A 13,324-nucleotide genomic window follows, 5' to 3' on the forward strand; every position below is an offset into this window, starting at 1 on the left:
TTTTTTATATATATATTTTTTTTTAATTTATTTACCATATTAACTAACAATATGTGAAATGGTGGTGTGAGGAATGGAAAATATTGACAGTAACATACATACACACACACAAATCGATTGTAAACTTTTCCATTTTTTCTGGATTGTTCAAAACGATTCGTCGTTTTTCTTTGTGACTAACAACAGAATAAATTGGAAAAAAGTTTGCAACCAATCCACGCCTGCCGTGAAATCCTATTAACTACAGTATACAAACACACATTTTTTTTTTTCATTTAGTACAAGTGTACGCGCTAACTTTGGTCCACACCAGCATTGCACATCGAAGAAACAAAATAAAATCAAAATACACATTATATTAATTTATGTACTTATTGTTATTATTATTATTATTATTATGTACTTACACACAAGGTATTTTTTTCTGTTTGCATATTGATTAATTGTTTATTATTGTATGATTTTTGGTTAAATAAGGCAGAGATGCTTTGATAAAAACAATATATCGAAGCAACTTGCATTATACATGTGTATGCAATTTATCGAAGAACACAAGCTCTATATCACGTGAAATAATTACAATATAGTCTCTCCTTCATCCAAACTAAAACTAAACTACGATTATAGATTATTTTGTCATGTTTCGATTTATACAATTCATAAATCAGCAAGTCACTTGTACAGTCAGTTAATCTTAAGACGAGCCTCTTTTAGAATCCTATTTCACCCATTTCATTTTAAAAGATCACCAAAGATATACATCAAACTTGAAAAATAAATTTAAAAAAAAAGTTAATTTTTCCATCTATTTATTTCCTCACAGGAATAAAATAGGTACTAAAGGGGCTCATCTTGCACATGTAAAAACATGAGTAAAGCAAGACATTTTCGCATAAAATTCCACCACAGAATTATTAGTGACTTATTTATTATTTTCAAACGAGACACATGATTAATTCAATCAATTGAATTATCGGTTAGATCAATTTCAATTAAATAGTGTAATATAATTTCACTATTCATCACAAAAAAAGGTTGAAGAAAACATTTAGAATAAATTGTGCGAAATACATGCATATTTAGAAAAGAAATTCTTAATATTCATAAGTAAAAAATTGTCAACACTTCTTCTTGTAATACGAGTGTGGCATAAGAATTTTTTAATAAACACCAAAAACGTTTATAAAATTGAAAATGCAACCACGCAAAAGACAGTAAATTTAGAAGGATATTATTACAATAAATTCACATTTTTACACCGATTTAGATTGTTCTTCACAAGAGTAGTTTTTTTTTTTTTCTAAAAATGAATTTCAATTTTATCAGTTCAACGTCAGTTGATTATTATTCACATTTTAAGAAAAAGAGCGCATCTTTGCTGTATGTTATACTGAAATGACTTTCCATTTTCAAAACATGAAAGAAACTTTGCATCTTGCAAAAAAACAAAAAGATGATGCAAAGTTCCTTATAACTAATTCGAAGCCAATGACACAACAAAACAAATATTATAAAAAAATTTTTAATATTTTCAATAAAGACGTTTTGTTATACATACATATCGTCTGTCATTTCTTGGAGGTCTGTTGTTGACTTTCGGCTTTACTAAGCGCGATGGCCAGTTCGAGATCGGCCTCTTCCTGGATCTGTCGTTGTTTCCGTGTCTCCTCCAGTCTCAGACTTTCGCGGGCGGCCCACGCCAATTGCTGGTCCTCGTTCAATGTCAATTTGCCGGCGTTTAGGGGCGCGGAAGCACGACCACCTCTACTGCCAACAGGATCAGATGCAGTGGGCAATGGCACCGATTGTCTACCGCTATCCAATCCGAATGGATCAAAAGACGACGATGACTCTTTACTAATATTGTTATTATTGTTGTTGTTACCACTATTACTGAAAGACGTATCAAGACCGAACGGGTCAAAATTCACATCGAACTTGTTTATGTCCGGCAACGATGAAGTCCCAGTCCCAGTCCCAGTCCCTGTCTCTGTTATGATCTTCCATGAATCTGTAGTATCTAAGGTGCTGTTAGTAGTTGTTTTCCACGGTGCTGTGTTTATCTTCCATTGGGATGAAACGTTCGATTCGCTTGGGGTTCTGGTTTTTAAACTGGACGTGCTGGTGCCTAAATTGGACACATTTGACTTGAGGGTTTCTAGGCTTCCCATAGGACGATGACGGTCCCCCTCCGTCGTCGTATTTGTTGTGGCTTCTTCCGGTTCATCGTCGAACGTGATATCGAAGGGGTCTTCGTAGCGGTAGTCGCGGAAAGGATCGTCCGTGAATTCGAGACTCTTAATCGTTGCGTCCGAATATTTCGATGACACGCTCTTATTATTAGTATTATTAAAGTTTGTGCTCGACGTGTCGCTGAACTGAGGAGATTAGGTACACGATAAGAGAAGACTTGACACACGTAGGGGGTTGTTGATGTGTGTGTTTTTGAGAGGGAGAGATAGTTTTTGTTTTATTACGGCTGCAAACGTTAAGGTTGGTTGGTTAGTTTCGACGAAACCCTGGTACCTGCACCAGTTTTTTTAACAACAATTACGGTTCCATTGTGCTAACACCTTATTTGATGAATTTAGGAATGAAAAAATTATATACGCAAATGCTGATAATTCACCACATAAAATCCTTGCATAGAAATAGGAATTTTATGAACATTGTAAAATAAATCGAATGTAAATATTTTTTACTAAAAAATTTTTTCCTGTATTACTGACTACCAAATGAAGTGCTAATACAATGGAACAGCAAACTATTACTATATACTTGCGGAACAATAACAACTGATAATTTGCAACTGAAAAGAAAAAGGTTGGCGAAATCTATACTTCATGCATGTGCCAGGGTACAAACGTCCAACTACAAACTTACTATTTGCAAAAAAAATAAATAAAACAAAACTAGTTTTTAATAAAACGTAAATGTAAATCAAGTTTAAAATCACCTTTCATATTTAATTAAAACCAAATTAATATAGAAAACTAAGTATATTTTAAAAGTAAAGTAGATTTAAAAGCAAGACAATGAAAGGCGATTTTTCTTAGAATAATTATAAATTAAATAGCTACAGACCGATTCAGTTCTTGCATAATTGAGGTAAGTTGTTTCATGGTCATTTTCATGGACGAAAGGATAATTCTGGGAGGGGTTTGTTGGATCATAAAGAAAAGTACGGTGGCAACACTAAAAGGAACGGTCTAATTTAATGAGTAAACTTTTGGGCAATCAAACTAGAAAATTATTTTTGCTATTCTTTTACTAAATAAATATTTAATTTAGTTATTCTTCATCCTATTAGCCCTCAAGTTTCTAGTTCTTAGACATATACTAGGGATGCAGCCCTCTTTTATATATTCTTACTTGTTTTGTAGTAATTTTTACAAAAGGTGTATATTATCAACAAATTAGAATAAATAATCAGAAAAAGAATTAATTGAGACATGGCGAAAAAAGGGAGAAGTTGCATCCCTGTACCCACATTTACATTAATTACTGGAAGCACGAATAGTAAATAAAAATTCGAAAATCAGTAATATAAAATAATATAAATTGTAGAGGCGAAATAAATAAAATTTAGCTTACGTATAATAATTTATATCTGTCTTCAACGTACCTTTGAGTCGAAGTCGGCGAAATCAGCAAATTCCCCGGTATTACTCGAGGAAAAGGGGTCATGTATACCCGCTGAACCAAAAGGGTCATTTTGAGATAATTTAGATGGCGGGTTTGGTCGAGGTGGAGCAGGTCGCGGGGGCGGCTGCTTACTCTTCTTAGGGGGAAGGGCGGGACTCGGACTGGTAGGTCGTGGGGGTGGTGCACCATCCCTCGTTGGTGCATGTAACACCGCAAATGGATCGCAGCCGAAAGGATCTTTATCCTCCTCCTAGTTAACATATTTCTTTTATTATTATCACTATTAAAACACTAAAGTTCATATTCATCAAAATAAAATGTTTATGTCTTGCTGACAATTAAATTTAAAATCTAAGCAATCAAAAAGGCGTTTATACCTTTTTGGGTTCTTCTTTACCATCAAATGCGTTAAAAGGATCGTTTCTATCCGCATTGGTATTGAATGAATCAAATGGATCTGATTGAAATCCATTCTGAAAAATTAAATTATTTTACAGTAGAAGCATGAAGAAAAACGTGTGTAGTGCCACTTACATTATTTTTATTCGAAAAGTTAGCAGTAAATGGATCTTGTGAGGAATCAAAAACCCCATTGTTATTTTTAAACGGATCTGAAATCATTTAAATAGAAAAAAATAAAATCCGGTTTGACAATTCACAAAATCGTATTTAGGTATTTACCTGATTTGAATGGATCGTTTTGGAAATCAGAATTTAAATTTACAGGACCATTGTGTTTGCTGAAAGGGTCATTCACTTCTTGAAATCCGTTCTAAAACAAAAAAAAATATATAATATTCCTTCTTACATAAAAAAGATAATATTGCAAACCTGTTTTATGTGTCCATTTGTCAAGCCGATCTTTTTGTACTCACTTCCTCGGAAATCGGGTGTAATCCTCAGGGATGCGTCCGGAACAACGTTAGGATCATTCGAATCGATCGCCGAGTCGCAAATCGTTATAGCATCGTTCATTTGTCGCGTTTGTTCTTGTAATTGAGTTATCATTGCTTTTACCTATCCCAAAACAAAATATGAAATTATTTATGTATTTTAAGGTACTAACATTGAAAGTTAACCATTATTTTTCAATTAGTGAAAAAAAAGCAATAATTCGGTTTCTAGTCTTCAAATAACAAACAAATAAAATTTTCATTAATAATTGTTTTCTTTTCACATTCATTCAATACCTGACTGATAGTGAGTTGAGTTTCTTGTAAATTCGAAGTGAGATTTTCCAATTTCTTAGCGTTTTCATTCTTCCTCTGTTCGAGCATTTGTTCGTCCTGCTTCAGACTTTCTAACTGCTGCTTTTTGCTATTTAGTTCTGCTTCTTGCGAAGCCACAGCCTCGGCCTGTTCCGCTGCTTGAGTCCTAAGTTTGTCCACCTAAAAATTTGTATTTTTCACCATTTACATCTACAGCTCCTATATTTTCAAAATATATTGGCAATAAAATAATTGTTAGTCGAATAAAAAGATAAAGGAAGTTCAAAGAATTCAGAATGCTTTAGTCAATAAAATTTTTGTTTCATTGTACGTGGGTATGTATGTTCATAAAAACCGCGTTTTATTCATAATTGTTAAATTAAATACAGAAGTTTAAAGTTTTACCTACTTATAATTCGTACGGCTAAAATACACGTTTCTATTATCAATAAAATCATTAATTTATAACATGCAACTACGTACCTATTGTGCATGGAAGTTTTTAAATACTGAACATCTTCCTTGTAAACTGTGATAATAACTCATGAATAAGATATAATAATACAAAATGATGATACAAATAGTGAAACCTAATAATAACCATCAGTAGACACAAGGTCAGTCGAGAGGAAAACTAGTATTCTTATCTCCTTTAACACATAAAACATGATGTGTTCAAAGCAATGAATAAATGTTTTAACAAATTTAAAAGAATATAAGGGGTAATCAGGAAAGAGCAACGAATATAATTCATATAAAATAAAAAAATCAAACCTAACGATTTCTGCCTATACGTTTCTATATTTAATTATATAATNAAACTGTGCTTTAAATATAAATGCTTATAATTACTTATACCATAACGAAATTTATTATTTGAATCCTTCGAGAATCTTTAACTATTTTCTATTTAAAAATACTGACCTTTATTAGTTCTACTTAAAAAATTGGTTTTCGACAACTACAATTTCGAAATTTACTTTTTCACATACCTTCTCCTTTAGTTCCTCGAGAGCATTCGATACTTCTTCCAATTCCTTGTCAACTTCCGACCTCTAATCAAATAAATGCAACATGCGAAAATCTAACTTAAAAGTCTACTAAAACTCAAACTTAATAACAGATTTATTAATTATTAAAAAAACGTATCACTGATAAACGAGCAGAAAATAACGATTTGTGATAAATTAATATTAATTAAGGATGCCATTTAACTTGTATTATGGCAAGCAAAAGCGTTAATATAGGACATATACGTACAGAATGCAAATCAGCAAGCAAAGACGTGTACTTCTGACTGTGAATAAATAATAAAAGAAAAATATTACCTGAGCTCTGAGGTCATTAAGCCGTTTTTGGGCTTCGCCTTTTTGGTTTTCTAATTGTTTTAGTGTCGCTGCTAATGTATCCAATTCAACCTACAAGTATGATGAACCCATTTTTAAAACAAATTACACATAAAAATATTTTTACGTGCCTGCAAACTTTTAATTTCGCCATTCTTTATTTTAATATCAGCCTCTTTCTGTTGAATATCTGCCTCTAATGCTATTTTTTCTCTCGATAGTTCCTCTATGTCTTTACTGATCATGTCTAACTCAGGATTAGAATATGTAGTATTATTGTTCTCCTAGAATCAAAAAAAGTTCTAATGAAAAGGTCTTAAAAAGTTTTTTGGTTTCTTTGTCTAATGCTGTATGCATTAACATTTTAGTTTTATTACACAAATTCTCAAAGAAATGAATATTTATTTGCTTTCTGTTTTTTTCATTAAAAAAAAGTGTCACACGCTCTTCTTAATAATAAAAATTAATTATCAATCAATCAACTGTCACTAAAACATGCATTTAAAAATAGCAGTTATATTAGTAATTTCCTTTTCAATAATAGAAGACAGAGGTAAAACATTGACGCAAAAACTTACAGAAAAGGCAAAAGCTTATTACAAAACTAAATATGGAAAAGACAGTTCGACGCATTTTTTAGGATATGATATAACAGAATATCCTGGAAGAAATGCTGAATACAAAAAAATACACAGAAAAAAATGGGAGAAGTACTACAGTTGTTTGCAAGACCAAGAAGATAGTTTCGGAAATCATGGATCAGCAACTCCCGAAGCCGTTTTAGGATTCCAATGTTTATCTATTAGGTAGTTAATAACAAACAAAAAACTAGACGTTATTTAATTAAATACTAAGATTAAATTCTTTCGCTCTCATTGAAATTATGTAATTTTTGTTTGAAACTAGATTTGATTGTAAAGTATGCATAAGTCCCCTGGAATTGTCCCAAAAAGATGCCGTAGAATGGTACTGGACACCAAAGTCAACAAACAAACTACAACCTGTTGAATATACCGAACATGTTCTTTTATCATCAGATGACAAAGCTTTAACAATCTATAATTTACAAGACAGTCATACCGGTCAATATATCTGCTTTCTTGGTAAAACAGGAATGTCACCGTATTTTTTAACAGTTATTGATGGCTCGCTTAACATAGAACAGGTTTTTGTACACGTTATTATGCTGATAAAAAATTAAGTGTTTAGACATTTTAAATTCAGGTTTATCCAACATCTTCTACAAGCAATCCCCATCCGGCTCCTCCTAAACTCATTACACAACACAATGTTTACATATATACAGAATGGTCACAGTGGTCACCCTGTAGCAGATGCGGAAAAGTAGGGAAAATATTTAAAACTGGTTATTGTACGGTAATTTCAGGGGATTATTTTGATAACAGCGAAGATAACACTAATAAAATAAAGACATTGGTAAATTATGGTTTTATGACAAACTATCTTTCACCATATTATCTTAATTACAACAGTTTTCAAGCGCGTTTAGATTACAAGACAAAAACGTTAATAATTAATTGAATTAATATCTTTAGAAAAGTGACGAATCGGGATCTGGATTTGAATTGTTCACGATATTTAAACTAGGCATCCCATGTCAGTCGCACATTCTGCCAAGCAGCATCAAATATTTAGACGAGGTGCAAAACAGAAAAAACGAAATAATGATAGGATTTTGCAAAGTACAAAATTAAACGAGTAAAAAATCGCGGGTTTTCTTTCTATGATAACCGTTTTACAGAAGAGTTGTAACGACGATGTGGTGTTTGAAGTAAGAGACGGGAACGGACGTGTGATCGAAACAGCTAATAATTCCGCAGGGATTTATTCAATAATACAAGGAATACCGCCTGTAGATCCAGATGTTAAACGAAAACTAATATATGCTGCGAAAGGAGAAAAAATTATTCTCACTTGTCCAGGGCAAGTACTTTTAACACAAAATTATAAGTAAACAAAACTAACTAACTAAGAAAATGGTCAAAATAAAAATTCGCTTGCCAAACTGTGCTTTAAATATAAATGCTTATAATTACTTATACCATAACGAAATTTATTATTTGAATTTTTGTTTGCATGGAACGCTCATTTTAATATTTTTACGATTTATTTTTAGCCTAATTCTGTAAAAACATCTCATTTAGAGATTGGTTGAAAAATATTTCTCTTTTCAGAAATCTCAACTCTGACGCACCTGTCCAATGGCAAATAAACAGCAAAGTTTTAATACCAGAAATAATTTCGGAAGAATCAAAAAATCGAATAGTGATTAGCGTCATGGACAAAATAATAATTAAAGACGTCCATCTCACAGACTCTAATATTTACAGGTGAGTCTTTTTTAAAACTATTACCACTATTCATTTTATTTGTTACAAATACACATGAATTAGGATGAGGAGTTTCCTTTTTAACGTCAACTTACAGTAATTATTTCTCGTAGCTGTTGGCAAAACAGAGAATTAGCCGGCACCATTAGGCTCATTGTAGAAAAGAAAATCAAGCTTAATTTCAATCACCACATTATGCTTGTGGGAGTAGCCAGTATACTTTTAACGTTCTTTTACTTCTATTTAAATGCCTTCCTAGGTAGAAAAGTCACTACTCAAACAACGTAACAAATTTATCGTTTAACGAAAACTTTAATTACCATATTAAAACAATATGTTTTATCCTAACAAAAAAATGTAATTATGAAGATATCACCATGTGACACACATTACTTTAATGGTAACAAGTTGAATATGTATACAGTAAAACACAAGATTTTTATGGTGCAAATTAATTATTATTATTATTAAGTAAACCACTATAATTAAGACGAAAGATTATCTCAATAAAGATATGCATTTAGCAGTTTTACATTTAAAAATAAACAAACATCACGAACAATGGGAACATTGCAATAAAGCAAAGGAACGCTTATCATATATGTCAACTTGATTATATAGGGTGTGGACTCATTTAAATGGACATATGGGTAGAGAAAAGGCATATTTTTAATTTAAATTATGTATAAGTAATGATGGCGAAAAAGTAAAATAAAACTTACCACAATTCCATCAGCTTTTATTGCTCTAAAACTAGGAGGTATCATTTCAGGTGTCAACGACGGCGGTGGCTCGATACCTTTGAGACACCGACCCACTAGCCACATAGCCAACGCAAACTGCTCGTTATTTAATTTTCCACTTTGTTTTATATCGCACAGAGCCCTAAAAAATCAATTCATTTTAGAAACTAAATAAAACATTTCTAACAATAAAAAATAAAATGATATGAAGCAAAAAAGCTTTAATAACCTACCAAATATGTGCAAGAACGGCTTGGGGCACGCCACTCTGCAGAAACACGTTTTTAATTTCGGCCCCCGAGACGAATCCGTCGTGGTCGACGTCGCTCTTGACGAACAAGAGGTCGTATTTGGCTCTTTCGTCGGTTGTGACAACCCAGGTTGGTCCTACCGTCATCGGTTGAGGGGAAACGCTGGGTGGCGGGGGCCTGGCAACCGGTGGCGGCAAATGTGACGCCGGCACATTCGGGGGAGAAGGCACAACGGGCTTCATACCATCCAAACCGCGGGATATAATGGGAGTACCCGTCGTACTAGAACCTTTCCTTTTCGCGGGCGGCAATAGCTCGGGGGGCAGCGTGTTCGGCACCGCATGCTTCTCTAACGCCTTGTACACTAAATGCATCGCCTTTAGAAAGACATTTAAAAAAATTATTACAGAATATATATGTATTACTTAATTCTATCAAATTCTAAATTATTTTAATAATAAAAACTTACTACAATAAATTCGTGCCTATCCAACATTCCATCTTTGTCTTGATCTGCTAGGTCCCAAATTTTTCCCAGAGTTTCCAGGGGCAATTTTGAGTCCATAAGGACACCCTTGACCTACATAAAATAAGAAATGACGTATTTTATAATATTTAGTTTTTACAAATTAAAATTTAGTTAATTACACTACTCATTATAATGACACAAAAAATATTTGTGTACCTTATTACCAGGAATAAGTCCATTTGAAGGATTTAACGAATCAAATAGTTTATCATACTTTTCTCTTTCATTGGGCTTAATGGTCCAATCAACACCTGCTGTTGGTGGAATAGAAGTAATAAGGGGAGTGTTACTTGGAAGGGGAGGTTTTGCAGGTTTTGGTAAAGGCAAATCCCCCTTAAAAAAAAATAAAAGTATATTTTATTATCTGTCCATGATTTGTTCTTTCATATTGCTTCCAAGCTTCAAATAAGATAAAAGTATTTACAACATTCTTTTATCTAATAACAGGAAATGAAATGGAAAAACCCCTCATTTGAATGTTGGAAGGAGATAAAGCATTACATAATATACCACAGACATCTCTTATCAAAAAAGGATACAGAGAAAAAATATAATACATTACTGCAATATTTAAATTGGGTGTTAACGTACCATTTTGGGAGGTGGGGTATCCAATAAAATATTTTCAATATTAACATCTCTGCCTTGTTGTGCTACAGATACAAGTTTAAGGGCAACAAATAGTCCAGCCTTGTCCAGGCATCCTCTTGCACCAGGATCTGATAGGTCCCATATTCGCGATAGTACAACATCACTTAGACCAGAACGTTTGAGAAAGCGAGCTGCTTCCAAAGCCCCAACTGTTCCAATACCATTTGGATCCACCTAAAATTTCCCACATCCTTTAATTCAGAAGGAAATGCAACACAAGCACTAATGGTTCATTCATTTAAAGACGAATTAATAAAAAGTAAAGGATATAACACTTACCAGACTATAATATGATTCATATATGGCACTATGTTTTCCTGCTACCTGCAATTTAAAGCATATCTTGTAAGTCTAGATATATTACGAACTAGCAAATTTATAACAACCATTAATGAACTTAACACGTTTATTTAAATTATTCACAATGAATGCCACTGATTAAAATAATTAGGCATATTTAAAAAGGCCAAAAGTTAACTGCAGTGACAACTAATAAAAATGGGAGCCCCATTTTACAGAAACAGACTACACTTTGAAAAAAAAATCTGGCGTCTTCATACTGAGAACATTTAAATTATTTTAGAATAAAACCGATTCTTACAATTAATAAACGATTATCTGTATTTTAAATCACCACCCATGAAATGTCACAAGATAAAAATAATTTGCAACTGTTTAAAATCGGACACCATACAACTTGGCATGTAATTATATGATCTACTCGAAGTAATTAACGGTATTTTATTACTCTATTTAAGTAACAAAAAGTAATTGTAAAAATCCGTCAATTATTTTACATTCGTACCTGTGTTGGAGACGGCAACGCAGCCATCTTTTCGAACACTACAAAAAATCGTTTATTGGTTAGTGTTTGTTGTGTCGGCCAATGACAGGACCAATCAATAAACAGTAATATGGAAGTGTTTATTAACACGCAGACTCGGTCAACATATAAGGGCTGTTCAATATTTATTAAAACATCTTAAATCAACTCGTACAATATTAATTAATTTTTTATTTAGGAACTGATATATTTAATCACCGCATCTTTTAACTCATCTGTAACTTCGAAAGAGTTCATTCTCGATTCCAACTCAGGTTTTTGAAGTTTTTTTATCAACGAAAAGCCTCCTTTAAATTCGTCCCTTAAAGATTCTACTGATACGTTATTGGAATCAATCATTCTCAACCACTTTCGCTTTTTATTTAAATCCTTCAAAACTGCAAAACAAACCTGTGCGACTTCATGGCGTGGGTTTGTATGCAGAATATTCCAAACCATCTCGTTTTTGCGTTTATAAAATTGATGCAATGCACTAAAGTTTGTCACCACGTATTGTGCACTTATGTCTAATAAGGACTTGCAGTCTTCCAGATTATAGTCTTAAAATAAAGAAGGAATTTTAATATTGAAGGATACCATACGGGACAGCCCCGGTATTTATTTTCAGGATTAACCGCCATCTACAGAATTTTCCATTACAACATTAGTGTAATGGTAGGCGAAAGACATAGATGGCGGGGATATAATTTTCCGATGGTTTACGATTAGGATAAGTCTTTTTTAAATGTATTTACAAACCGTAACAGCTATTATTAATTTTTCTTGATACTTTTGATTTTCTTTTTGGTTTAACGAATACATCATCTTCATTATTATCACTTGTATCTCTTTTATTATTTGTTTTGACAATGGCACTTTCTTTTTCGTTGTTTACTTCTTTGTTCGTATCATTGGTCCTTATTGCATTATTGGTTAACTCATTAAAATATTTTCGCAAAGAATTATTAATACTGTAAATTAATTAACTATTTTTACGACTGACTGCAAAACTAACTGTAAATTACCTCTCGGGCAATGTAATTCGCGATTTCTGCATAAGATTAAAAAGATCAGACTCAGAGTCACATTTACCAATATTTTCATTTGGTAACGGAATTGTCGTTAAGAAATATAGCAAAATATTTTGTGGTACATCATTTGCAATCATTCCATGCAAGGCATTCAAAATCTATAGAAAACAAAAAGAATATGTCCAAAAAAAATGTTGATTACAAATCATCATGAATAATTTACCTTTTCGTAATCCATTTTGGTCCCGTTGCCTTTAGTGTATTCCGATACAAGGGAATTAATTTGTTGTAATTTTTCTGGTACATTTGCGTACCGCTTCTTTAAAATGTTCGTCAGAAGGTTTTGATTGTCTTCCATTTGAAAGTTATCAATTGCTCTTGTCATTTAAAAGAAAACAATATAGAGTTAGTTTAAAAAATAATCTTAGGAGGCTTTCGATTTTCATTTCGATTGCTTTTTTTTCTTCTATTTAGTTTGTCCACAGACCATGGATACTATTTTAGTAACCAACATTATTTAATTTTAATTTCAAATCATAAAAAGATAACTACCAAATTAAAACTATTATTTGTTTGTGTTATTTAATATAATTTTCAAATCGTGGTCTTATTAGTAATATAAATTATATAAGTTCATTCGACCATAAAAATCGGTCAAATTTCTATAAAAAAAATTACTTTGTTTTACCCTATTTATTATTTTTTATTGCATCTTTTTTAAATTTTAATCGAATTAGGCATTTAAA

The 13,324-nt window shown here is 32.3% G+C and overlaps 3 protein-coding genes across 13 annotated transcripts in view; 1 reads left to right on the top strand and 2 right to left on the bottom strand.

Moving 5' to 3' along the window:
* Nucleotides 1-11,675, bottom strand: part of LOC108732385 (epidermal growth factor receptor substrate 15-like 1) — a 15,481-nt gene extending 3,806 nt beyond the window's left edge. For 2 of the 7 annotated variants that reach the window (XR_001937080.1, XR_001937081.1), the window contains exons 1-17: nt 11,530-11,675; nt 11,004-11,048; nt 10,665-10,898; nt 10,230-10,406; nt 10,014-10,124; nt 9,527-9,921; nt 9,273-9,435; nt 6,331-6,483; nt 6,182-6,271; nt 5,846-5,908; nt 4,836-5,033; nt 4,477-4,662; nt 4,327-4,417; nt 4,180-4,256; nt 4,023-4,118; nt 3,626-3,895; nt 1,559-2,378 (exon numbers count right to left, since the gene is read on the bottom strand). Coding sequence is in view for 3 of the 7 variants with exons in the window: in XM_018463150.1 (XP_018318652.1) it covers nt 1,569-2,378; nt 3,626-3,895; nt 4,023-4,118; nt 4,180-4,256; nt 4,327-4,417; nt 4,477-4,662; nt 4,836-5,033; nt 5,846-5,908; nt 6,182-6,271; nt 6,331-6,483; nt 9,273-9,435; nt 9,527-9,921; nt 10,014-10,124; nt 10,230-10,406; nt 10,665-10,898; nt 11,004-11,048; nt 11,530-11,556 (3,186 nt within the window). In the remaining 4 variants the exon portion in view is untranslated. The other 5 variants (XM_018463150.1, XM_018463152.1, XM_018463151.1 and 2 more) reach the window with 5 other exon arrangements.
* Nucleotides 6,694-13,324, top strand: part of LOC108732390 (Ig-like V-type domain-containing protein FAM187A) — a 24,970-nt gene continuing 18,339 nt past the window's right edge. The window contains exons 1-7 of one of the 5 annotated variants that reach the window (XM_018463158.1): nt 6,694-7,005; nt 7,106-7,364; nt 7,424-7,636; nt 7,756-7,902; nt 7,962-8,143; nt 8,395-8,550; nt 10,733-10,817. In XM_018463158.1, coding sequence (XP_018318660.1) covers nt 6,695-7,005; nt 7,106-7,364; nt 7,424-7,636; nt 7,756-7,902; nt 7,962-8,143; nt 8,395-8,550; nt 10,733-10,757 — 1,293 coding nt within the window. In that variant the 5' untranslated portion in view covers nt 6,694 and the 3' untranslated portion in view covers nt 10,758-10,817. Of the gene's footprint in view, nt 7,006-7,105; nt 7,365-7,423; nt 7,637-7,755; nt 7,903-7,961; nt 8,144-8,394; nt 8,551-8,663; nt 9,281-10,732; nt 10,818-10,853; nt 10,897-11,001; nt 11,070-13,324 lie in introns of those variants that run through there. The other 4 variants (XM_018463157.1, XM_018463159.1, XM_018463160.1 and 1 more) reach the window with 4 other exon arrangements.
* On the bottom strand, nt 11,635-13,310 carry LOC108732392. Its single transcript, XM_018463166.2, has 4 exons — nt 12,802-13,310; nt 12,573-12,736; nt 12,307-12,518; nt 11,635-12,107 (listed from the first exon to the last, which is right to left on the bottom strand). The coding sequence occupies exons 1-4, from the start codon at nt 12,961-12,963 to the stop codon at nt 11,743-11,745; spliced, it is 903 nt and encodes a 300-aa protein (XP_018318668.2). The 5' UTR covers nt 12,964-13,310; the 3' UTR covers nt 11,635-11,742.

Source organism: Agrilus planipennis, unplaced genomic scaffold (genome assembly GCF_000699045.2).
Source record: "Agrilus planipennis isolate EAB-ADULT unplaced genomic scaffold, Apla_2.0 scaffold73, whole genome shotgun sequence".
Lineage (NCBI taxonomy): Eukaryota > Metazoa > Arthropoda > Insecta > Coleoptera > Buprestidae > Agrilus > Agrilus planipennis.